The sequence below is a fragment of the Sceloporus occidentalis genome, unplaced genomic scaffold (assembly GCF_023333645.1).
Source record: "Sceloporus occidentalis isolate IW3139 unplaced genomic scaffold, rSceOcc1.0.p SCAF_4, whole genome shotgun sequence".
NCBI lineage: Eukaryota > Metazoa > Chordata > Lepidosauria > Squamata > Phrynosomatidae > Sceloporus > Sceloporus occidentalis.
In genome coordinates, this window is record NW_028316984.1 from 117,517,601 (window position 1) to 117,544,607 (window position 27,007).

Consider the following 27,007-nt stretch of genomic DNA (forward strand, 5'->3'; position numbering starts at 1 on the left):
AATTTTGGTTGAGTGGGAGATTAATGCTATGATTCTACATAGTCTCCTTTTTTGTGGATGGGGATGTATATTGTTCCTGTTACTTGCAGATAAAGGATATGCATGAAAAATAACTCCCTCTCTCAAGAAAGTATATTATAATACAGTGTAGAATGTCATTTTATAATTTACAAGATTAACAGAGCTTTAGTAAATTCTTACAGAGGTGGTTGACACATGTCCACAATGTTACATCTGGAAAGGAAACTCATGAAAGACCTATTCTCTGTTTGTCTACCTGTCTCACATTTCTCTCTCTCTCTCTGTCACAATTAGACTAAAAATGGTAAATTATGGATTCTGTAATCAGTGGATGAGAAGAAATGGATCTTGTTTGAGTTCTCTCTTCATTTTCTCCTGTGATAAAACTGGTAAAATGGTATAAGCACAGTTAATCCACTGCAATAATGTATGCCCAAACTCTTATTTTAAGATTATAGAGTTGGAATGGAAGCTGTGGACAATTTAGGACCAAAGCCACATGATATAGAGGAAGACCTCCAAAGCCCTTTCTCAGGGATGCTAGCTACCAACCTACACCTGATTCTGTTTCCAGGTGCCAAATGAGTCACCATTAGTGTGTGTGTGTGGAGTATATATCTGTCCTTTTAGACTTCATGCAACATACCTACCCATATCTGTGATCCAGATGGCTATCCTCTCATATATGAAATTCAGAATCATAATGATGACAAAATTCAGTAATGATGCAGTGACTGAAGTGGCTAGCTGTGGTGTCAATAAACCTCGGATGGGTTGCAGAGTTTGAGTGTTCTCCATTATGCTAGCAAAAGCAGCATAAACAGCAAGGCGGTAGACTATCACAGCGATCATACTTGCTATGATCAAAGAGATCTGAGAGAAACCACAGAGATGTAAGAACACTGATATCATATCATTCAACCACTGGTAATTCATAGGACACTGATATCATATCATTTTACTCCTTTGGAGTAGGCAAGACCCAAAGATGCAAACTACATATCATTAATAATAGTGTAATATGATCCCATCAGTGATGGTATCACTTCAGACTGTAAGCAGGAGAAGAACTGTATATTTAAATGCTCCTCTATTGCACATATCCTTCTTTCCAATAGAACAATAGCAAATCAGTCAGAACACTAAGTTAGGTTCTTTCCCACAATGTTCTACTTTTCTGAAATAACTGAACTTCTTTTTTTGCACCCACTTTCATGTCTAAAGTGATAGTTTCAACAGAGCTGTAACTCCGATTTATTCTGAATGTTTAGAATGACTACAAGTACACCATGCAAATTCATGCAAGCCACACAAGAGGAATGAAATCTCAAAATGCATCAGTAGTCTGTTACAACTGGAGGAGCTGGACATTCCTTATGTAGATTATAAACACTGTTCTGTCTCAATTTTCCAAATGCTAGAGCACTTTCCTTTCCTTGTCTTGAAATTGAAGATGTACATGGGTACAACTACATATTGGAAAGTTGAACTGTCTATACTGAATTGATAAAATCCATGATTCAATTCTTCCAGACTGTAAAGGTAAAGAGATTTGGTCTCAAGTTAAATGACAAATGCTTATGATAGTAAATTTTATAATAGTGCTTTCAGGCGTTCTGGGAAATTTAGCCTCCAGTTTACAATTTCTGAAGAATTATCTCCTAAACTATATGACTCAATGTGTGCCTTGCGTGATAGCAGGAGAACAGTTTAAAAAAAAAAAAAATTAAGTCCACAGCCCTTATAGCAAGCAACACACCCAAAAAAAGAGGTGCAAAGCAAAGTCAAGCTTAAAATGGTTAAGTATGTGCTAAAGTGATGATTCAAAAGGATGCTCACCCAGAACAACACTGTAGTTCCTGAGATGCAGAACCGCACAGCCTGACTAGTTAGGGGCAAATAAGGCTCCAGCTCCTGAAACAGTCAAGCAAGCATAGCACATGTAACCACCCATCTTATACTGAGCACTGCAGAAAGCAACCTTAACCATTGTGAGAAAGCAAACACACCCCAAGAAATCCACTCTGATACCCTTTAAAGAGGGTATTTGCAGCACATTTCCTCTTATGGGGGAAAGATAGGAATGGATGTCTCAATGAACAATATTGTTGTTGTTAGCTGCCCTCAAGTAGACTCTGACTCATGACAACCCTGTGGACAATATACATGGATAGAAAGGTGAAAATCAAGAACATCTGCCCATTGAAAAGGAAGATAAATAGGGCTAATTTGTTTTCTTCCTTTCCAGTTTTGCAAAGTGAAGGGAGATGCTGGAATTGAATGCAGCTTTTTTCTTTTTCAGTTTTCCTAACTTCTAATCAAACACACTTTTTTCATTCACTATTATCTTCCATGTTATCAATTTTTTTTTAAAAAATGTTTTTTGCTTTCCCACTTGAAGAAATGTCTCAGTTCATTAGTTGCCACTCAAAGCTGCAGAGATCTTGTAGACCTGTCTTACCCAAAATAATACTCCAAAATACAACAAGCTTAGTTTCCCATAGTCATGTAAGCTCTTCCTTTTAACCAGTTCTAGTTCCTAAAATGGTAGACCAGATAGTTTAAAAAGAAAAAATTAAAGAAATGCAAAATGTTTCATTAACAATCACCCAACATAAGTGCTACATTGGACTTGTGAAAACCAAAGATATGCATAATTGTTTTGGATAGATACATTTCTTCTTTGCTCCTCCTTTCACAGTGCACATATACAAATCAAGAAGACTCCAATTGACTGTAATACAGTCTCCTGTTCAAACCAGAAACTATAATTCTAGCTATGGAGCAACCTAAGAACCTAAACTAATTTAAAACTCAGTCGCTATTGCCAAATAAAACTGGATATTTCAGTTAACTAGAGATTTCTAAATTTTATTTCTGCATATGCTGTGGGGGATGGAAGGAAGAGTTGTATGTGCAAATAAAAGATGCGTAAATATTCTAAAGGTACCAGATCCCATCTGATTTTGCAAGCTAAGCAGGGTCAGCCCTGCTTAGTACTTGGATGGGAGACCACCAATGAATTCCAGTTGCTATAGGCTATACAGTTCTCCCTTCATATTTGGGGTGGGGTGGGGTTAGGGGAATGAGACCACTGTGAATATGGAAAAATCATGAATAACTCCATCCTCCACTCAGAAGCCAGTTAAAGGAAAGGGTGAGTGGGGGAAGAGGAGTAGGGGTGTGCTCCTTTCCCCCCCCCCACCCTCCTGTCCCTTTAATTGGCTCCCTGCCCCTTCTCCTACCCAATCCTCTCCATGGGCACTCAAGGAGAGGATGGGGAAGACAAGGCAAGAGGTGTCTTCACCCCTCTGAGACCCTTCTCCTCCCCGATCTGGTCATTCCAAGGAAAGGATCAGGGAAGAGAAGGCAAAAGGTGCTTTGGCCCCTCCAAGACCCTTCTCCTCCCTGATCCTGTCCTTGGGTTACCTAAGGAGAGGATTGGGGAGGAGAAGGGTCTTTGGGGAGCCAAGACACCTCCTGCCTTCACCTCCCTGATCTCTTCCTGGCTGCCCAAGGAGAGGTCAGGCAGGGAAAGGGAGGAAGAATGCCTGCATTATCAGCCTTGATCTCACAAATAATTGAAACTGTGAGTCTCAAGGCCATGAATATGGAGGGCTGACTGTATTCCATAAGAAGAAACTGGCAAAATCACCTCTGAGCATTCGTTTCTAAGAAAATCCTCTAAAATTCATGTAGTCACCATAAGTCAAAAGGCCAATTGAATGCTTACGTGTGTGCACGCACACACACACACAAATATATTGGCTTATCTAAATGTGGCCTTTGCTTTGCCTTATTGCCCAATCTCATTGAGGGTTGCCCAGAATTGGACACAGTAGTCCAGGTGAGTTCTGAATAACCAAGTAGAATGGCACTATTACTTCCCTTGATCAAGACACATTTATTGATGCAGCCTAGAATTGCATTGACCTTTTTAGCTGCTACATCACACTTTTGACTCATGTTCAACTTGTAATCTATTAGGACTCCTAGATCCCTTTCACAGGGAGTCTTGTTAAGCCAGGTGTCCTCCTATCCTATATCTATGCATTTCATTTTTTTTCTGCCTAAAATATATTTCTTCCTGTTGAAGTTCATTTTGTTAGTTTTGGCCCAGCATTTAATCTATTAAAGGCGGGGTACAGACTGCCCAAAAAAGGCAGCCTGCTGGCGCCTGGTTTTCCACCGGAGAGAAGCCTCAGCTGCCAAACAGCGAGGCTTCCTGCTGGCAGAAAAAGAACCTGCAAAAAGCGGGTTCTTTCTACACTGCGGTGGCGGCACTGTGTGGATGCTGCGCGGCACTTGTGTAACAATAGTGGTGCCTGTGTATACAAGGTGCCACCATTTTGATGCCCTCGTCACATGCTAGGGTTGCGGGGTGTCTGGAAATGGTGCCCCGAGGCAACCCTAGCATGTCATCAGGACATGCCAAAGGGCCTGTCTGTTCCAGGCCAAAGTCATTTTGAATTCTGGGCAGGTATCTTACAGACAAATCCTCAAAGACAACCAGATTTTTCATTTGGATGCCTACCTTTCATCAATGGAATACAATATTTGACTACAGATGTACAGTAATTGGAATCCTATATGTTAGTCCTAGGTATTAATGCCTGAATTGCAGAAATTATTTTTCTGGATGGTTAACTCTCAGAATCCCCCAGGTAGTATAGCCATGGTGAATAGGGAAATTCTGGGTGTTGCTGCCCAAAAAAGTAATCTTTCAAACTTTGTAGAGTTGTATCTCACTCTTGAACATTTGCACAGCTGTATCGTCTAATGACACAGGTGAATCAAGACAGTCGGTAATGTTTTGGCACAATTCCATCCTAAAGAGTAAAGAGCTGTCATACTAAGATGCAGGACCAACTGTTAAAAATTTTCTAATGTGTAGCTGAATTTAATGTATCCCTCAACCTCTAACAGGTGTTTGTATTTCAATATTCCAATAATTCCTGACCCAATTACCTGAGTTACTGGATTCTTTCTCTTCTGGGTACATTTTGCTTCATACTCTGGCCTTAATTGTAGCTGCTGCTGTTCTTCCTCAAAATCAACTAAATCCCATTCATATTCAAGTCGAGCTTGACGCCGCTTCCAGAACTCCAAAAAAAGGGTAACTGCAATTAGAGAGTATTAAATAAAATGAGAACTAACAAGGGTAAGTACAAAACATACACACTACTAAATATACCGTACTTTCTTTGTGATCAACTAGGTATTTATACAGTGTGTATCAATTAGGTATTTATACAGTTTTAAAATAAAATACTAAAGTGGATCTCAGTTCCTTCTGAAGAGGCCATTATTAATTTCCTCACGCAGAATTGAAGTGTGGAATTTATCTGCAATTTTGGGACATGAGACAGATCTTTGTTCAGATTCACATGTTTGCTTATTTTTCAACACTGAGGATTGTACCTTGGGATCACCTATGCTTAATAATAAGGTGACTAGGAAGGTAAAGGATACATTACATACAATGGTCTACTTCAGGGGTAGGCAACCTGCGGCCCACGGGCCGGATGCGGCCCGGCAAGGACTTGGGACCGGCCCCAGCCCAGTCCTGCCGCCGATTGCCTTTGGCCTATCAGGAGGAGGCGGGCAAGGGGGGGCAAGTGGCAGGCAAGGGGGGCAATTATCTATAGAAGCCTCCGAAACATGCATTTATATTAATAGTTTTTTAAAAATCAGCAATTTTTTTAGCATGTCCTCCATATTTTTTTTAAAAAAAGTGTCCTCCATTTGAAAATTTTGCCCTACATTTGTCCTGGTTTATTTATTTATTTAATTTTTTTAAAAAAATATTTAATTATTTATTTTTTGGCTTCGGCCCCCCCAGTTGTCTGAGGGACAGCAATTTGGCCCCCGGCTCAAAAAGGTTGCCTACCCCTGGTCTACTTACTATGATTTTTTTTCTTTTTTGATAATCTTTTTTAATTTGGTGGCAAAACCTTTTTTGAACAAAATTTGAGAAAACACACTGGCTGAGATCCTGCATTGGACACATAGGGATGGCTGGAGGCGCCCAGTTTCCCTCCAGAGAGACGCCGCAGCAGCCAAACTGTGCGGGGTCCCTCTGGACCAAAACAAACCCAGAAAAAAATGGGTGCTTTTTGGCACGCGGGGACGATGTCATCGGTGCACCACTGGCACACTGTGATGTGACCATGATGCAAGCATGGTGCCTGGAGGTGTAAATGTGGCACCACGCTTGTGTTGTACATAATAATAATAATTAATAATAATTTGTTTTATTTATATACCGCTATTCCAAAGATCATAGCGGTGAACAGCAAGTAAGCTAATTAGCAGATGCTGCATGCTCCAGAACCCTAAAACTGGCCCGAGGATGGCGCGTCTTGGGCCATAGTTACAATGTGGTGGCTATGCTCTGTTTCCCAATTCAAATCACCAAAATCCACTGTAAATCCAGGCAGCAATACCGAGGGACTGAATTTGTGGCCCTGGCAAGTAGGATACTGAAGGATGATGTGTCTAGACCTTTCCTGACAACTAGCCCAGATTTCTAGTGAGATGGGCTGGATGCATGATATTTCAGTGACCCACTTGCCAGCATCCCTTAGTATGGCTGCCTAGAGTTTAACATGGATAGGTTTGTGTGTCATAAGCAGACATAGCAATGGTGCCATGGCCATAGCAAAGTTATGAGTTTGTAAGCCTAACTTACACTTTTATAACATCTTAACAAGATACCAGCCATTGTTTTCTGTGTAAAAATAGTTCAAAAATCATGAATATCTTCAAAGATAATTGCTGCACCACTAGAGTGCCGCAATGCTGCCCACTGTGTGGTTGGGCGGCGGGCATGACACCAGCTTGAAAGTGGCATCAGGGCATGCATCATCAAAATGCCATGCCACCATACACCAAGTCGGCATATTATGCCAGTCTGTGTTGCCCCTAAGTTAATCATTACTAAATGGCTTCATTGTTGCCAGCAACGCTAAAACTTGACAAACTTCCTTTAGATCTAACCTCTGAATTGTTGTGTAGATATATATTTGGCCAGAATGTGACTATAGACAAGGCTTGCATCACCTATAAATCATGTGGAGGTTCTCTGCATATTGTTGTTAACTGATTTTTGTGAGCAAGTGAATAGGTCTTATTTGTTAATGACTGACTACAAAGGTTTGGATTCAGAGTTGCTCTTCTTCAAATGCAAAGGTCTTTTGTTCAGCAGAAAGACAAATATACTTACCCCAGATACCCATAAAAATTGCAAAAAAGAGGGTTGCCACATTGTCAAACAAATGGGAGTACTGAAAAAGAAAAACAAACAATTGTTTGAAAAAAGCAATACTAGAATGAGTATCTTTTTTAAAAAGCTTTACCATTTAATAAAGTACTGACCTCTGAAGACTCACATGTGGAATTAAGCCTCCAGTAGTCACATTTTTTATCACATAATGGGCACATGATAATTTCTCCTCCAATACTGGAGTCACAGATTTCTTGGCTGTAAAGGACAAAAATTAAATCTTACATTTAATTAGACAGGATTGCAGATGAAAAGTGCTTTCATACAAATACAGGAATATGAAATGAACCACTCCTCTTTCTATGAAGAATTATAAGCAGTGTTATGCTCAAGATATAATAAATAGTTCAGCAACTGTATTATATGTTTGACTAACATGTTTCCAAAGCAGCTCACAGAATCAGGCAGTAACGTCACAGTGTGAAAAGCTACTGGAAAAATAGTTGGAAAAAATGAAAACAGACCCCAAAGAGCAAACAATGGAGAGGAGAGGGCAGCTTTCATTAGATGCTAATCATAAATTGACTTGTCAGTTACGCTTACCTGCTCATATTTTCATTCATTGTAAAGGCACCATAGAGAAAACAAATTAAACCCACAACAGCTGCAAAGAAGAGCATTTCAGTGTAGAAACCCAGCCAAGCAAAATAGATTCCGATTCTCTCTCCATAATACTTCCTGCAGGACAATCAAGTAGTGAGATAAGGAAACACAAGAGGTAGTGAGCATTCTCTAAAAAGAATGTGGAAAGGATAACTGTAAATAAAGATAAGTGGTAATATTTACATTTGAAGTTACCAGGCAAACATTAAGGGAATGCTAGTATGTTTACAGTAATAAAATCCTAATTGCAGGCAAAGCTTCATTAACAAGGACTCTGACAAAGAAGTTCTGTTTTACAAAAACTTTTTATAGGAATTCGGGCTCCCCCTTTTTTTTCTTGTCTTCTATCTAGCTGGGAGAAAGGCAGCATAAAAATGAAATCAATCAATCAATAAATGGTCTCTAGAAGGTTCAAAATGTTTTTGTTTTCTAATGCGAGTAATACCTGACCTGGTTGCTTCATTTCACATGTGCATACATGTCAGCTTTGAATAAAAGGTTTGTTGAAATATGTTGAAGTGCTTTTCATTTTTGTGATGTAGGAACCCATCACTATTATTTCTATGTTATTTCTACCTCTAGTACCAAAGTATTTATTAAAGACGGAATACATCTAGTTTGTTAACTAAGGGGCTCGACAGACCACCCCAAAAGGGTGGGCTGGAGGCACCCATTTTTACTCCTGAGGGAGGCTGCAGCAGCCAAACCATGCAGCCTCCCCCACACCAAAAAGAAACCACTAAAAGCAGGTTCTTTTTGGTGCATGTGGCAGATACCATGAATGCGCCATTGGTGCACTGTCGCATATCGATGACACAAACGCAGTGCCATGATGTGCGAACGCCGTGCCATGCTTGCATCATGATGGCAGCCCCCATGTGGACAGGAGGCTGCCATGATGGCGTTGTCGTTATGTACTAGGATTTGGAAGTGTGCAGTCACTCTGCTCTTCCAAACCCTAGTTTTGGCCCCAGGGTGTCACAAAGTGCTTGTTTGTACTGGGCCTACGTGTGCATCTGCACTGTAGAAATAATGAAGTTTGATACTACTTTAAGTGCTGTATCTCCATCCTATGGAATTCTATGGATTTGTAGTTTTATAAGGTATTTAGCCTTCTCTGTCAATGACTGATGATGCCTCAAGAAACTATAAATCCCAGGTTTCTGTAGATAGAGCCATGACAGTTAAAATGGTTTTAAACATTATTATTATTATTATTATTATTATTATTATTATTTTGACGTACTCTGAGGTATAGCTGTATAACTAGGGAACCAACATTACAAAGTGACTGAAGCAAATATTTGTTGTATAATTACTTTAAGAGCATATCTAGTTTCCATACACAAGGCTCCCAGTCATATAAGATTCTCCTTCTCCATCACTCAACCCATTTTCTTCTCTCCCCACCGGAATTACAGTCAAGCAATGGCAAAATTACACCATCTTTAGTGAAAGAATGACCTCAGAATGAGCTGAACAATACTGAGACTGTATGGCATTAAACAATGGTCCAAAACACACTGCAGAATTAATCCAGTTTGAGACTATGTTAACTGCCCTGGTTCAGCACTAGGGAATCCTGTGAACAGTAGTATGTTGTGGCATCAGAGCTCTCTGGCAGAGAAGGCTAGCTGCCTCATAAAACTACAGTTTCCAAAATTCCCTAGCATTGAGCCAGGGCAGTTAAAGTGAACTCAAACTGGATTATTTCTGAAGTGTGTTTCAGTCCAAAATCAAACAAGCAGTTGTCACAGCTAAACACCATATAAAAGGGACACAGTAAATCAAAGCAGTTTTATACCTTGTTGTTTAATAAATGCTGCTGATGAAGATGAAGCAGTATTTTGGATTACTTGTGAAGTAAATCTGGCTCTAACATGACTGTATAATACTGTATGTGCAAAACAGAGACAGCATAAATGCTTGTCCTATGGTGGAATCAAAGGCTGAGATCTAGCAGAGACATGAATGTTTTGTTATTTCTAAATAACAAAATTACTGTCTCCCTCAACAGTCCTCAAAATTTGCTCTCAATTGCTGGAAAATATCACAACCAGATTCTTTGGGTGGTACAGAGGGCTATGGGGAAGGTAAGAGGAAGAGATTCTGGTTGCACTGGTGGAGATACATCACTCACTAGTTTATCATGACTAGTGCAATAATGGATTTAGCACCTTATCTCTTGGCAATATTTTTCATAAAACTCTACCTTTTGCTTGAAGAGCGGGGACCAGTGCTGGTCCAACATATCTACCTCTGTTTTATTAAGACTTCTATGCACTTTTTTGCATAGATCATTTTTAAAATGCATGTTAGACATATAGTGCAGTGGAAACCCTTCCAATCTCCATAACCATCAAAATGCCAACAGTCCTCACCTGATAAGATCCAATGGCTGTTCTTTGAAAAAGCGAGGAAACCTTGCCCACTCCCTGTAAAGTGTGTATCTCTCATTTTCACACTTTGGATCATTTGCCTTCCTCCAGTACTGACACTGTATGAGTGAACAAATAAATAAAAGGAGAAACAAGCAGAAGAGTAAATGGCAATATACATTCTGCAATATCAGTTTGCTCCAAATACCTGGAAGAAGGAGATGACAGCAGGCAGGCAGAGGGAGAGAGGGAGGGAGAATGAGAGAAGAAAATAACAGAATAATTTCAGTATGTTTCTTTGTATCAAACAGGTTGTACAGAGGGGGGAAGGTAACATTCATCTGTACATTCACAGTACTACATGTAGTTTTAAAAAAAAAGAATTGTGTGTCAGATTTGAGATGTGAAGATCTAAGGGGAAATGGATAAAAATTGTTGAGGAAAATTACAGTTTTTTGTTATTTTTTATTTTTTTTCCTGACAAAAACAGAGCTGGCAGCAAAAGAGAAGTGGATTATGGAATACAGTGGGCCCTTGGTATTCGCAGGGGTTTGGTTTCACGAACCCCCATGGATAACAAAATCTGTGGATGCTCAAGTCCCATTAAACACAATGGCTTATATAAAATGGGAAAATCAAAGTTTGCTTTTTGGAATTTATACATTTTTAAAAATATTTTCAAACTGCAGATGCTTGAATCCATGGACATACAATCGTTGAATACAGAGGGCTGACTGTATTTTCTTTTAGAATGATCAAGAAAATGTTTAACACAAACTGTTCACATATGTACTACTCCAAAATCATCTCTAAAATTATGAAACATGAAGACTGTTATGTAAGACTATGTTCAATATCAGATCACTACAAATTCTGGTCTTTCTTTCCTTTTCTCAGTTCATTTTATGGAAATGAGTGCATTATGTCTACTTGACACTAAAAAGAACTGGTGGAGGCAAAATATTTTTGCCTACTTTATTAATGTTAATGTTACAATCTGTATTCATTACAGTTTAGGACTTTATAGCTCTATTTATACTAAAAGCAAACAAACACAACCTTGTATATATGTTTAAAAGTTCAATTTGTGGTTCTATACTGACTAAATTGTACTTTTACTATATCAAACAGGATAATTATGTCTGATTTATATAAAGTGGCCAGAATTCAATATGGAGTTTATCATACCTGAGCGGAACCGCCATGCTCCCATCGCCCCAGTGTCATCCATCCGCAACGGGATCCTCCTGGTGGGATCGCTCCTGGCACTATTAAAGAGAACGCTTCCATTTTTGTCATGGAAGCTTTCTCATAATTGTTTTAAAAGGGGGGCTTTTTAAATAACGGATTAAATCATTATTTAAAAAGCCCCCTTTTAAAAACAATTACAAGAATGCTTCCATGACAAAAACAGAAGCGTTCCCCTTTAATAGTGCCAGGAGCGATCCCACCAGGAGGCTCCCGTCGTGGATGGATGACACTGGGACGATGGGAGCTTGGCGGTTCCGCTCAGGTATAATAAACTCCTATGGCAGTTACAATTGTATAACTTAAAGAATTATGTGTTCGTGACTGGTTCATATTCACGGCCTCATATTTTCAAGAGATTAGGGGATACATAGGGACCATGACAGTCTCCCAATCCCCATTTACCAGGCAGCAGCCACTGCAACTGATTTTTTTTTTTTGGGGGGGGGAGGGTCTGTTCTCCTGTTGATCAGGAAGCAGATGAATGACAGCACCACCACCATCACCCTGTAAGAATGATCTCCAATGTGACAGGAACCCTGCTTCCACCTATCGCACTGGAGATTGCTCATAAGAGGAATTGGGAATCTAAACCAGCTGCTTTCTGATAAACAAGAGAAATAGATGCCTGTCAAGGTGGGATGGGGTGGGGTTAGGCCAGGAGATGCTATGAAACTAAGTAGCTATGGTAGTTACACATTCATAACTGCCTTAGTGAACTCCAACACAGGAATTTTACATTCTTAAAATAACAAAAATGACTTTCAATCTATAAAAGAGGTTCCTGAGTATCTTTTATTCAGAATTCTGAAATCTGAAGTACTCCAAAATCCAAAACTTTTTGATCTATGACACAAGTAGCATCGTGTATACCAGTATTGTATTTGTGAGACTGGAGAGAAATGTGGCTGGAGAGAGATGAGAGGATCTGTGAAATGGCAGGAATACACACTTCCTGCCATTTCACCATTCCTTGATCTCTCCAGGCTCATTATGTCTTATTATGTATAGTGGTCCCTCCAAATTCTCTGGGGTTAGGGGTGAAGGACCCCCATGAATGTGGAAAAACCACAAATAAAAAAACACTCTTCTTTTTACCTAAGAGAACCCCTTTTTAGTAATCTCCAGGTCCTCTAGTGCAACTCTATGGTCAACATCTGCCACAGGTTGATCATAGAATCATGCTGGATGACCAACAAATAGCTAGAGAAGTGTTTTCTCTAGGAACTTGTAGGTTCTCCAGCACAACTCTATGGTCAACTTCCAGCAGAATTGTAATGGAGGAGCAAGAGTTTTCTAGAGAGAATATATTAATCAAGACCACAAATAATCAAATCTGCAAAAGTCAAAGCTGCAAATGTGGAGGGCCAACTGTAACTGCAAATACAAGTACTCCAAAATCCAAAAAATCTGAAATATGGAACACTTTTGGTGCCAAGCATTTTACATAAAGGATACTTAGTCTGTAATACATTTTTCAATTGTTCCCCAATAATGCTTTTTTTTTCTTGGAAAAAAGAAGAAAAATGTCCCTTCAGCTTCAAAATGTTCAGAAATTTTACATCACTAGTGCTAATACAGAACAACAACAACAACAACAACAATCACCTATACACACACAGGCAAAAGATCCTGCAAAGTGCTTACTGTTTGCCAGCAGAGGGCACTGTGACATTAGCGTTTAATCCAACATTGTTACATTATTACCTCAATATTACAGCACTGTAATATATTTCTCCTCTTCCTGTTTTCACATGTTCAGTCTGCACAAGTACTACCTTAGCTCATCTATGTGCTTTCACATATTTGTGTTATAAGCCTCTTCCACAACAACAGTTACAGTTATAGAGAATTGTGCATGTTATATCTGGTACAAGCATGTCATTAAAAACCAAGATGGTACAGTTTTCTCTGGAAAACCAGAAAGTTTTAGGAAATGAATGATTGACAGAATGGGTGACTAAGTTACCTACATCATGAAGAGGATAAGCAGCAGTGTATGTGCCATTATTTAGCAATCTTTTGATGCCAAATTTTTTCTTGCCTTCTTCAGTTCCATAGGGACATCTTGTTAAAATATAGAAAACCTAAAAGAGGGAAGAAAATTCAAATAGACTATTTAAAACTCATACTTTCCCTGACAACTGAAATATATACTTCACTGCCATGTATGAATATGAAACTCTTTTCTTTCCTTCTCACACTCCAAAAATAGGTCTGTCAGCCAATTTAAGACATTTTGATTGTTAAACATTTTGAAATATTTCTGTATAAAATTGAAGGAAAGGGGAAAATATCTGACTGAAGGCAAGCACTTTGCATTATGAAAACATATATGTTGTGCTATGTCTTTCTGTGCATGTCTTGACCAATAAAAGCCACCTTCCACTTATTTTATAAAATGCCGGGTGTAGGTTCTACTCCTTCAAAATACACACACACACACACACACACACACACACACACACACTTTTACTTTGGCCCAATGGTCCAATGGGGCAGACACAGCAGATAAATCAAATTGGTTCAATGAATCTAACCTACCCAAGGCTAACCACACAATTTAGGTCTATGTGTGTTAGAAGTAGCAGAAAAGAAAAGTACTCACAATTCTGTTCCTGACAGATGGGGAGAAAAATGTATTCTCATCATCAATGAGGTAGAGTTCCTGCCTTTCTTTGCTGAATGGGGCTGTAAAGTAGTCTGGTTCTGGATGCATAACAATCTCAGGTAGCCTAAATGGCCAAAATAACCAGTCAAAGGGGTTTTCTACAGCACAAGGGATATCACTTTCCTTGATGGGCATTTTGATGTTCAGCACTTCAGCATATGTGGTCAGAACTTCCCAAGGTGCATGTATCTTCACAAAGTATGTTTTCCCATTGTCAGATTCCTGCAAATGAAAAAGTAATGTTTGATTTTAAATAGCTCTACATCTGTTTCATCAACTACAAAATACATCATGTAGGAGAGTTATAATCAGTCCCTGCTCCACAGCATATGCGCACAGTGTTCTATTCACTCTGTACCGCATCTATATTCACTGTTCACTTTGTATTCATTCTTTAGTACATCTGAAGTAGATTGACATCCACAAAAGCTTATGCAAAAATATAAATCAGTTAATCTTATAGTTTTCCCCCTTTCTCCCTCCATTTTTAAAGAGTTCAGCTTAGTGGCAATTGGTGGCTTCAGTGTCAACTGGGAGGTGAATCCATAACAAGTTTTAATTCAGACTTTAGAGGAGTTTTAATTCAGACTTTAAAGGAGCTGTCCAAGTTTCTGAATCCCAAAATAAATTCACCATCTGGTTTCATTCAAAATAATTAACAATTAATTATTTTCCTCACCGATGGTTCTATGTTAAGGAAGATGATTGATGGTTGGGGGGGGGGGGGTGCTGTGGCTGGAGCTGGCAAAGGCTTCTCTTGGAGCATCAAGTCTGGTGTAAGCACACTGATTCCAGCAACAGAAGAGGTTCCTTCATATCTCTGAAGCTGCAGCTGCCCCAGGGTCCAAGGCAGATCACCCTCGCAAACTGTGTCTCAATAGTCCCACACCTTTAGCCACTGGTGGCAGCAGCAGAGTGGTCAGAGTGCAGCTTGGCACCTCCTAGTTCCTCACAACACTAGGTGGGTCAAGTACATACACACATTCACTTCAAGAATAGGAATTGAGAGAGAGAAAGGATGTGTGTGGTTCATGATTTAGTAGGGTGGGGCTGGAGCAGTAATTGTTTCCATTACAATGATTACTTTCGAATAATCACAAAACCTTCAATGAATTGTGTTTATGACTCCTATAATAATTTATTATTATTTTCATTTCACCTATGCTGTAAAACATTTAGCAAGTCTGCAATAATTTAAGTGTGGTGTTTTGTTTTCTATCCCCACAACAAATGGTTTGATATTATATTTGGCCCATGCAGACCAGGTCTTAGACCACATCAGAATCAACAAGATTTAAACTGATCATTAGTAATATCTCTTATTACGTACGTATTGATTATCATGTTACTATTACGTAAGACATTTCTGTTCTACACTTCATAAACACACAAAGCAGTATACAAAAATACCCCATAAAAATAAATAAGAATATGATGAAAAAATATTAAAATAATAAAATTCTGATACATCATGCTAAATTCTATTTAGCAATCACAAGCAAAAACCTGGGTACACAAATAAGTAAGTTTTTAACTGATTCTGAAAGATTCTGGTGCCTCTATGTGTTCAAGAGGAAAATCATTCCACAGGAATGCCACCACACAATACTAAGGGCCTAAAGAGACCAGAGAGAAATGCTGGCATCAGGGCAGAGTGGGGGCATGGTGACTGCATGCCGTGTGCCCCAACTCTCCCCCAATGCTAGCATGAAGCCGCATGCCCTGCCCCATGGCAGGAGGCATCATGCCACATTTTTGGTGCAGCCTTTACATGCACTGTGCCAAAGACCCACAGAAGAGCTGTGGTGGCGGCAGCTAGTGCACCCTTTCCATGGTACAAAAAGGAGCCACTGCAGAACTCCCAGAACTGCCAGGTTGCGGGTGCCACATCCCCAACCCAACACTTCCAGGGATGGAAAGAAGACACCTCTTAGGGGTAGTTTGTTCACCCCCTATGTTACAACCAGAAGGACGTGGCTTTAATGTATTTAATTATGACAATTTTTTCATTCCAATTATGAAGGAAAAAATGAGACCAAGAAAATCTACAGTGTAATTCAGAAAAATGAAAAAGAAGGCTAAGGCAATGAGTGTTTTCTAGCCATCCTACAGATTATGGGGAATATTTTCCTAGAGAGTGAAAAACGTTAACTTGGAACTATTTCCTTTTGATTGTATCTGTAGTTTGTAAAGGAGTTTACAATCAGTCATTTTAAAACCTCTTCCTTATCACTGGAGACCAAATGCCAACCTCTTCCCCTTGTAGTTTTAAAACATTGTTCTTTCACTTGGCATCAAAATGCTGGGATCCAGACCCTGCTAACAATGAAAAGTTATGGTTTTATTATTTTAAGCCCCAATTTAATACCAGCCGGCATTTGAAGCAACAGGCAGAAAATGTCAGAAATTGAGAATTTTACAAAATGCCACAGTTTATAAAGTATTTTTTAGACATCTCTTATCATTTTTTTCATTCTTTCACCCACATCTTTGTTGTGTCTAGTTAACATTCCTCTCTCCTTTCTATTCTTGTGGTGTAGCAAAACATCTACCAAGGATTACAAAATATGGCCATGATACACAAGAGAGCTCTTTTGCAATTGGGCATTACTTTTCATATCCTCACACACTCTATGGACACAAGCACAAGTAAAATAAATTGAGCCCCAGCAATCCATGGGCCCTAGGCATGAAGTAAAAGCTTTCAGGCTTTAAGCCTACTTCACTGTGATTTCAAAGCAGCATTGCTGAGTTAGGCTGTGTGTATCTCCCCAATCCCACATATATTCAGAGTCTACCAGGACAGGGCTGGGTAGGGCATGGTGGGGATAAGTTGATAGAACCTCAAAATACCTTAAGGTGCAGCTGAATTGTGGATTGCCTGTATATAGACTGCATGCTCTATCTTACTATATAGTATTATTTTCTGATCAGCATACAGCACAAGGATGGGCAACTACCTGAACTCCAAACACTGCCCACCAGGCCTCAGAGTGGTGCACTACCACTCGCTTAAATAAATATATATTTAAAAAATGCCTCCCATGGCTTCCAGATATTGCAGGAGGTTAGTTCACAACATTTTGCCCATCTGGGCTGTTTTAGGTCTAGGAAAATTTTTAAAATCTGGAAGTAAACTTGAAGTGAACTTCAAATTTACTTTCTGCTTTAATAACATGACACAATTCCCCTCACACCCTCTCAGAGAACATGCAAGACATTTTATTATTTTAAAAGTTTCAATTGTTTTCAAAAATTTATGAGGACGTAGTCTCCTGTGGGAGCTATGAGGCTACATGAAACCCACAGGATGCACTCTCTTCACTCTTACTGTAACATGTTGTTCACAACCAATAAATGCTAAACCCTGGTGGCGCAGTGGTTAAATGCCTGTACTGCAGCCATTCACTCAAAACCACAAGGTTGCGAGTTCAAGACCAGCAAAAGGGCCCATGCTCGACTCAGGCTTGCATCCTTCCGAGGTCGCTAAAATGAGTACCCAGACTGTTGGGGGCAAATTAGCTTACTTGCTAATTAGCTTACTTGCTGTTCACCGCTATGATCTTTGGAATAGCGGTATATAAATAAAAAAAAAAAAAAAAGGAAAATATGAGCACTTGACATCAAACATATGTTAAACAGTGTAGCAAACATTAAACATAATAACCACAGCAAAGATTGTACGGCATTAAAGATATGACAGTATCTTCCATTGTCTAGAAATTTCCAAGTTGAGAATTTCATCCCTATCTTGTATGTATATTTTAAAATATAAAGATTTTTTTTCACCTTCTTGTCTTCAGTTTCTAGCTCCAGACCTGCCTTTGCTAGATTGTTCTCAAATTCTCGCCTCCGTTCCTAAAGAAAAAGAAGAAAACAAACAGTACTTCACTTTCCCAGCCAAATAATAGCAGCATACAATACAGATATACACTTCTAACATTCAAGAAAACTTGACATACTGTCTTAAGTCTTGTTTGTGAAATATGCCCAGACAATATCAAATTATATATGCATATGGTCATTTATGGTAATTGACAACAGAGATACACAGCACCTCTGTCCACAATGACCCCGTGCCTGTCCATCCTTTCTATCTGGGTTTCCACCAGATATTTATTGGCCCCCAGGAGGTCCAGGAGAATGATGTCATATTTGTCTACTGGTAGGTCTGGGATATTTATTTCTCCATGAGGCATGTAGGTAATTTCAGATCATGGTTCCTTGTACATGATCTCTCCACTTTTTTCAGAGAAAGAGGCACAGTTCCATTATTCCTATATCCAGACATAGATCTTCCTTCCTCCATCCTCACTGCCACCACCCTGGATGTAGAGGGAGAACAGAAGAAGCAGGGACAGCTCCATTATCCCTGGGCCCAGAAGGAGAGGAAAGGTTTTCCCTCCATCCCAACTGCCATTGCCCTTGCCTCAGACAGAAAGAAGAAGAGACAGTATCTGTTGGGCTTAATCCTCTGCCACTGACATCCCATTTTCCTTTTGTGTCATGTCTTAATTAGATTGTAAACCTGAGCGTAGGGAACTGTTTTGTTGTTCTTTTACAGGTACTTGTAAAGCCCCATGTACAGTGATGGTCCTATATAAATAAATGATGATCATGATGATGATCATGATGACAACTACAATAACAACTCAGAACAGTTGAAAGACAAATAGAGAATGACAGTGTCTGAGTTTAAGGGGAAGACAACCAGGTAAAGTGGATAAGGAGGACTGTAAACAGGAGGAAAGTCTGAAGGAATGCCTGGTGAAGGGGTGGGGGGAAATCTCAGTAACATTAAAAAATAGTAGTAGAAGGAGAGAAAAAAAATAGTAGAGCTAAAGAGAAACTAACTTCCCCCATCTGCCTTGATATTCTAACATCTACAAAGCTAGTGACTAATGGTTGTACACAAAATATTTCCAAATATTAGGGAAGGGTGCAAAATATAAAACTGCAAGTAAACAAGAAAAAATATCCCCCACCCCATACCATTTCAAATCTAAATACAAAAGAAGGCATAAATAACACTCATGTGGTTCTGATGTGCATTAAAGCTTTATTATCATGTATACAGAATGACCTGCACAGCTGGTTGGCTTCCTCTTTTTATGCAGACTTAATTCCAATTCCACTCTCAAGATAATACTGGAAAGCAGTTCAACAGTGCAGTTTATAAAGATAATAAAAAAGTGCCAACGTTCTAAAGTTCTCATGAAAGTTTAATAAATTAGTAATATATGTTATCTCAAAGTCATGTTAGCAATGACAAATTCCCTTTCAGATAGCAATGCTGTCTATTGCTAAAATTTCAGAAATAAAAAAGAGATAGCAGTTTTATAGCATGTTTATTATACGTCATGTTTCTCATGCAAGATGTTTATTTTTATATGCCTGTTATATCTTAAATATCTCACCCCTTCATTTCACAGATGAATGCCTAACTACAAAGAACAGTTTATTTGTGATAATTTTAAAACTATTATAAGAAAGCTTTTCTTCTTTACAGGAAAATTTTCACACCCTTCCCATGAATTTAAAGATGTTCCTATCACTATTGGAATACTAATATTTCAAAAATGCACAGAATTAGCCCTAAATTCTTAGGAAATGAATGAGTGAAATTTGCATTCTACTAAATATTCTTAGGACTAGAGGATTGGAAAGGCAGACTGAAGTAGCTCTTTGTGTTAATTTCAAACTATGTTGCTCATCAAACAATAAAGAAGTAAACTTTTGGATAGCATTTCAGTTCCCCACTGACTTTTTTTTTTAATGTTGAAAGTGGAAGAGTGACAAATATGTTTTTCAGCTGTGCTTCTTTGTATAAAAATTGAAGTGGCCTATTAGCATATGCATAGAAAACAAAGCAAGCCCACAGACTTCCAAATTATGCAGCTGTCAGATGCTTTCCCAAGAATGCTTCTATTCTTAGACCACAGAACTTTGCCAAGTCACTGTGTTACAGAAAGATTACTGTACAGGATTACACTGTATGTGCATTTTCTCACCAAATCAGTAAACTAAATCAGTTAATTCATGGTTAATTTATGGTTAATTTCAAGACTGATTTTACTGTTAATAGAGTACTGTTTCATCCTAAAGGTTTAAATGAAAGTAAATGCTAAATATACACTTCTAATTGCATGACGAAAACCTACCGTATTTTCCGGCATACAAGACGACTGGGTGTATAAGACGGCCTCCAACTTTAGAAATGAAAGACGACCCCCTCTTCATTTAAATACCAGCTACGTGCTCTGGTTCCCCAGGCCCATGCTGAGGCCTGCAAAGCCTGTCTCGCATGCAGGCAGTGCCCTGCATGCGAGCTGGCAGCAGGCTGGGCGCACATGGGCCAGCTTCCATGGGCCTCCATGGGCCTCCGGAGGCCTGGAAGCCAGCAGCAGGCCCTGTTATGGCATAGCAATAGCATTTATATTTCTATATGCTTAATAATGAACTCAGCACTCTCTAAGTGGTTTCACAATCTGTAAGTCAATAGACCCCAACAGGCTGGGTACTGATTTTACTAACCTATGAAAGGATGGAAGGCTGAATTAATCCTGGTATCAAACTCACACCATTGTGGCTGCAATACTAGCATTTAACTACTGCACCACCAGGGCTCCTTATGCAAGGCTCTTTACGGGGCTTTTGTGGCAAGATTTGTTCAGAGGAGTTTGTCGTTGCCCTCCGGGTTCCCATGGCTGAACAGGGATTTGAACCCTGATTTCTAGAGTCTCAAGTCACAGTCCAACACTCAAAGCACTACACCATGCTGGCTCTCACCCAGGAGTGCTAGTACTTCCAAATATAAATTCTGCCACTACCCATGAAAATTTCTTTCAGTGTCCACATTTTTAACACTACAGAGAGTAAGACACTGAAAACTGTTCACATTTAAAATTCTTACATTCACTATATTTTCATTCCCTTGGCAACTTTCACTGTCCCTTTTCTTATTATATAAGGTGTAGAGAAAGTGGATATGGATGTTTTACTCCCTCTCTTTTGATGCTAGAACCTGAGGTTGAATGAGGAATAAAAGGGTGTGCTTCTTCACACAGTATACAGCAAAACTACCACAAGAAGTAGTGATAGCCATCCACCTTTAAAATAATGTTAGAGCTGTGGAAGACAGGGCTGTCTAGTTGCTAGGAATGAAAGTTACATATAAAATCTTCAGCATCAAGAGGCAGTATGTCTATGAATATTAGGGGAGCAGGAGGGTATAGTTTCACTCATATCCTGCTTCTTGGCATCCCTTGGGTGACTAGTTGGGCCCAGAATGCTGGACTAGGCAGATATTTGATCTGCTCCAGTATGGTTCTTGATGTTCAAAGTATTTTTCTAGCACAAAACATAATCTGCACAACAGGTAATTGTAAAATTAAAATGGTTATGTGAAAAAAGCATTCTTGCACTTTTGAATAGAAGTGCATATTAGAAGGCAACAGGAAGCTTTGAAAATACACTTCAGGAAATGACCAAAACAATTCAGTGGAATTACTCAGCATCTTCCGGCTGCCTCTTATGCAGCACTAAGACTGAGCCAGTATATTTCTATGGGGTTGTTCTCACTAGGTGAAACCCCGCGTTCTGAATCGAATCCAAGGAGTGGCGTTCCTATTAGGATCCGATTTAAACCTAGAACGGTTCTAGAGCAACCCGCAATCGTCCCCACTACAAATCGAATTGTAGAGCGGAATAAAATTTTGAATCGAGTTTTCCTCATTTAACGCGTGTTAAAAAAACACTAGGGTCCGACCTACGTTTTTCCATTGATTCGATTTAGGAACTGGAGCATTTAAATAGGAACGACAGCCTTTGAAATTGCGTTAGATGAATGGGAGGAGCGGACTGCGATGGGGCTGGCCTTGGGGGAGTTGCCCTTTCTGTCCCCATCCGTCTGGCTGTCGCCATTTTTGCTTCCCTCACCCCTTTGTCTGCTGTGGTCTTTCAATAAGAGATAAGGATTATTTTTATTTTTTATTTTAATGGTTTACAGGCGCTTAATCTCTTCAGCGCTTTAAACACCTGAAGTCCCGGCTGCTCAAGGCTTCCCCCGGTGGATTGCAACCTCCCCTCTGTGTGGGGAGAGCCCATTTCTAATGGAAGAGAGGCAGGGAAGGGATGGCTCCTCGCGAGGAGACATCTGATCTCGCCCAGGCAGGGAAGGGCTCTAATCAATGGGGGGGGGGGGGATAGAGCCTTTCTCTCTCCCTTTCTCAAATGGAATCTGCCTTCTCCTCCAACCCTGGAAAGAGAATCTTTGGGAAGAGTGCTCCCTCCCTGCTTTTCCAGCAGCCTCCTTCATTGATCTCTGGGCTCTCTGAAGGGATTCTCCCTGGCTGTCTTTTGGGAGACATGAAGAGGGGATGCTGTCATGCAAAACCTATCCCATAGTTCCTCTGGAAAGAGCTTGGGTTTCCTAAATTCGCGTTCATAAATTCGCTAAATTCACAAACAGTCAATGAAATGGAAACGATGCCAAAAGATAAATCGCTTCCAAATATTCCGGATTAACGTTACGTCATTCTGACGTACTATTGATTGACAGCTCCAAATAAGGTATGGAGGAGAAGAATTTAAACACCGATTTCATGCCAAGTAGGAACGCTTGCAGGTAAAAACTTCGATTTAAATAACCAGATGGGAACGATGAACAAAGCGATTCAGATAGCGGGATAAGAACAGTGTTATTTTGAATCGATTTTATTAAAAACGTTGTATTTTCAATCGTTTCAAATCTTAAGTGAGAACAACCCCTATGATGTGCAATCATTCACATACTGGGTTCACATGTTATTTACCTAATTTTACATACCCAGTCTCCCAGAGACAAGAATATCATTATCACAATTCTGTTAGAGTAAGCACTATGAAGTGGGAAGGAATTAAATATGCTTATGTTTATGCAGGAACATGCTGTGAATGAGCATCAGCTGAAATATCTCATTTTGCATGTCTCTTCACTCTAGCAATTTCAATGATATCAAACAATATGCAAAGTGTTACAACATACTTCCATAAAGCCCCTTTGTGATACAGTGATAGAAGTATGAATGTTAACATTCTTCTTTCTGATAAGCTAAGAGTGGGAAAGCGCAGCCCTCCAGATGTTGTTGGATTGCAACTCCCAGCAGTCCTGGCCACTGGCTATGCTAACTAGAGTTTCTGACATTTTCAGCAACTTCTGCAGGGCTGCACTTTGCCAGTTTAGGAGGTACGGATATTTGTACTATAGTATACTTATGCCTTCCTGGATAAAGAAATCCAAGTTATTCACAGTCAGGTCCTCAAATTACACAAACAGCAATAAATTCTACTGAAATTAAAGTCATTCGTTATAAATGTTATAAAATGTGGGACAAAAAAAAAATCCTAAGAGAAATATACATACACACAAACTATCAGCAAGTTTTAAAGGTCTTCAGGAACAGAGGATTTTGTCAGTCCTTCCAAATCCATCATGGAAGAGACAAGCATGTGTGTTATAACTAAAAGTAACTTCTGATTCCACAAATGGGGTGTCTGGTGAATTCAGGGAGCTGGATATTGTCATCAAAACAATAAACAAAACAAAACAACCCCCTGCCCTCACAATCCAACAGTAACAACTGTTCTCCATGGCTTATCCATTTGTGTTTGGTACAGTATGTAAGTGCATATGTTGTTTCATATCTTTTTTTACAACCTGATTAGTCACAGGGTTGGTTTTTTTTACATGTAATTTGTGAAATCTGAGTGCCATTGTCTCTGTTTTAGTATAGATTAGCTATATTGATGCTAATCTAGAGACAAAGTTCATACAGATATCAGCTTCTTTATCTAGTTGGAATAGAGTTCAATGTGTTACTTTCTACTTGTTTGTCTAAAGACTATAAAGGTTACTTTTTAGACCACAGCTGATCAGAAGCATTTTAGCTCATGAAAGCTTATACCACAACAAATGTGCTGATTTTTAAGTGGTCATAGTACTTTCTTGTTTTTGCCACAACAAATTCACAGAATAAATAACTATATAAAACTTTACTTTCTTAACATTTCACTTGCCTGTGCTACATAGTTTCATATCACTTTTTCAAGTGGCTGCCCCCCCCCCCCTCTGTGTATATATATATTCTCTTGTTTATGGACTGTTACTGCTGTTTAACAGTCAACATATTTTAACTTTCAAAGCTATATGATTTGTATTTGGTGTGTGCAGATATACACATGCGCACACACACACACACACACACACACACACACACACAGCATGCAAACTGAAATGATCAGAAAAGCAATAATATTAAATATGCAATACAATTTTAATCATTGTCAGTGAAAAATGCAACAACTAATATCTAGCAAATTCTAGTCCACATCAGATAACAACTTAAAACATTTTTAAAAGGGGGAGGGGGATGTCTATATCAGAGTTGGGAAATCTCTGGTTTGTAGAGGACACTCAACCCTCTGGTGTTCACTTTCATGCCCCACCCTTTTCCTAGTATCAGAGTTCTTTGATAATTGAAGAGGAGACACAATTCCTGGTCTCTCTCCAACATTAGCTTTTATTAATCTTTTGGGAAGAATTTGTGCTTTTTTCTCCCGTCTGTGATTTCATCACCCAGAAAAACTGCTTCTAACAGCCTTTCTATAAAGGAATCCCTGCTCCTACCTCCAATCAGTCATAAAAAATAACTGGGAAATCTAAATACTTGAGAAAAAAAGTCTTTCACTAGTGCTGTGAGAGGAATCCCCTTGCTTATCATGGAGAGTTGACCCCATACAAGACTGAAGATATCTCTCCCATCATTAGAGGAAAGGCTACCTTCCACTAGTGGTGAAAGAGATGTTTCTCATACATAGAGAAGCATGATCACACTGTGTCTCTTTCTGTACAGAGAGGGGTGGTAGAGAGTCAGGGCATGGCAAGAAGATAGTGAGGCCCTTCCTCTGATGCTCTTCTCTTCCAAACTTACCATCTTCTTTTCACCTTCTATTTTAGGATCGTCCACATAAGCCAGTACAAAATCTATTCGGCGATTACCATCCCTGAAGAAAACAGAGTCTTTGCTTTGATGTCGTCCATCAATCTATAGAAAATATAATGAAGATTTTAAATATCTGCTGCTGTTTATAAACTTGGTAGAAAATAGTATGCCTTTCAGTTCGGTCCAAACTTTAAGTCCTCTAGTTCCAGAAACATAATAAAGTTTTCTTTTAAACTATAAGGCGGAATGCACTTTCATTCATGGATTTTTTTTAATGTAATACAAAATATATTTATTTCCTTCTTCCTTATTCTACCCCTTACTCACACCCATCTATTACTAGTCTTGCAGTTTGCCAGACCATCACTCCCATGACCACACTCAACATAGAGGCACACACCAATCATAAGTCATTTTCTCATATGAACACACACACATACACACACACACTATATAGCTGGATATAAGTGTATCTGACACATCCATCATACTTCAGACAAATAAAAAAGCATATATTACTATATCAATGACCCCCCTGTCCACTATCTTTAAACAATGTTTTCCCCATTTTCAAGTTTAAGCTTTTGAAAATATCGTGATACCAAAAATCTTAGTACCAATCTAATTTTATATTGTACAACAATAATTTTCTATTGTAAAAAAAATGACACAGTTGCAATACACGGAAGCAGGAAGCACAGCATAGACACAGAAAGTAAAGGAAATCTTTCTTCTTTCACATTTAGGTTATGAAAGCAACAGATGCCTAGTAGTGAAATCTAGCTGACAAGATTATGTGACAACACAAATGGGAACAACTTTTGTACAGTATGTAATTTTACACAGATTTGGGAATGGTTTTTTCAGCTCTTTAGTTCATATATTTAAAATGAGATGACATTTCATTACTGACTCAGTCCTCCCAAGCTTGCCCAGTGCTTTCTCATACATTTTCCAAGATAACCTGGAAAAACTAGAAACATCCGCTCCAAGGATCTCCTGTTGCCAGTCCTTGATCAATGCTAGTCTACCCCCTCTTCCAAAAGTTACATTGTGAGTCAGCTTCTTCTCTATAAACCTGTTTAACAAACATTGTTTATTTATGTTTTTAGCTAAATGCCATTCTCTCAACTTTTAAACTGATTTCCCAGCAGACAATGAGCACTAATCAAGCAGACACTAATCCTCTTTTGCATACCCTCCCAGCCTGAGGCCTGCCATTAGCAACAGAACAATACACATGCAAATCACTCCTGCTTTCCCAGGTCACGGGCTGTGAAAGTAGGGCTGGGAGCATGTGGACGCTCAGCTCTACCAAGCCTTACGTTCAGCCTCAGGCCGGCACAAAGTGCTGGTATGTTTAGGGCCAAAATCAATTAGAAATAAATTAATATCTAGATATGTTATCCCAACCATTTCAACAGCTGTTCAGCATGGGTCACTATCAAATGAGTTTTGCCCCACCCTGTATATTTATCAAATAAACCTGCTGAGTTTGCCACACACACACACACACACACACACTCTGTTGGTTGAGAGGAGGTGATTTACATGTTAATCTGTGTATTGTTCTGGTGTTGAATGACAAGGCCTACAGAGTGTACATTTTCTTAACGATTCATTGTCTGCTGGGAAACCCCCCTGACCCTAGGTGGTTTTCATTTGTATAAGCCAGGCCTTCATTTTGGTGGTTTCCAGGACTGGTAGCCAAAACTCTCTTTACTTTCAGGGATTTTTCTTTCCTGTTGAAACCGTACAGTACACAAAGCCACAACGTTACCAGTTCAGACAATTTTCATGATATATTTATGTGTGAGAT

General features: G+C 39.2%; 1 protein-coding gene across 6 annotated transcripts in view; it reads right to left on the bottom strand.

Moving 5' to 3' along the window:
* ANO5 (anoctamin 5) overlaps positions 1–27,007 on the bottom strand; it is an 88,404-nt gene that overhangs the window by 19,702 nt on the left and 41,695 nt on the right. For 3 of the 6 annotated variants that reach the window (XM_089521353.1, XM_089521350.1, XM_089521349.1), the window contains 12 exons: positions 25,177–25,290; positions 17,996–18,064; positions 14,144–14,428; positions 13,509–13,622; positions 10,291–10,406; positions 7,850–7,984; positions 7,399–7,504; positions 7,247–7,307; positions 4,990–5,141; positions 2,483–2,560; positions 1,861–1,935; positions 672–894 (listed from right to left, as the gene is read on the bottom strand). In XM_089521353.1, the coding sequence (XP_089377479.1) occupies positions 672–894; positions 1,861–1,935; positions 2,483–2,560; positions 4,990–5,141; positions 7,247–7,307; positions 7,399–7,504; positions 7,850–7,984; positions 10,291–10,406; positions 13,509–13,622; positions 14,144–14,428; positions 17,996–18,064; positions 25,177–25,290 (1,528 nt within the window). The remainder of the gene's footprint in view (positions 1–671; positions 895–1,860; positions 1,936–2,482; positions 2,561–4,989; positions 5,142–7,246; positions 7,308–7,398; positions 7,505–7,849; positions 7,985–10,290; positions 10,407–13,508; positions 13,623–14,143; positions 14,429–17,995; positions 18,065–25,176; positions 25,291–27,007) is intronic. The other 3 variants (XM_089521355.1, XM_089521352.1, XM_089521351.1) reach the window with 2 other exon arrangements.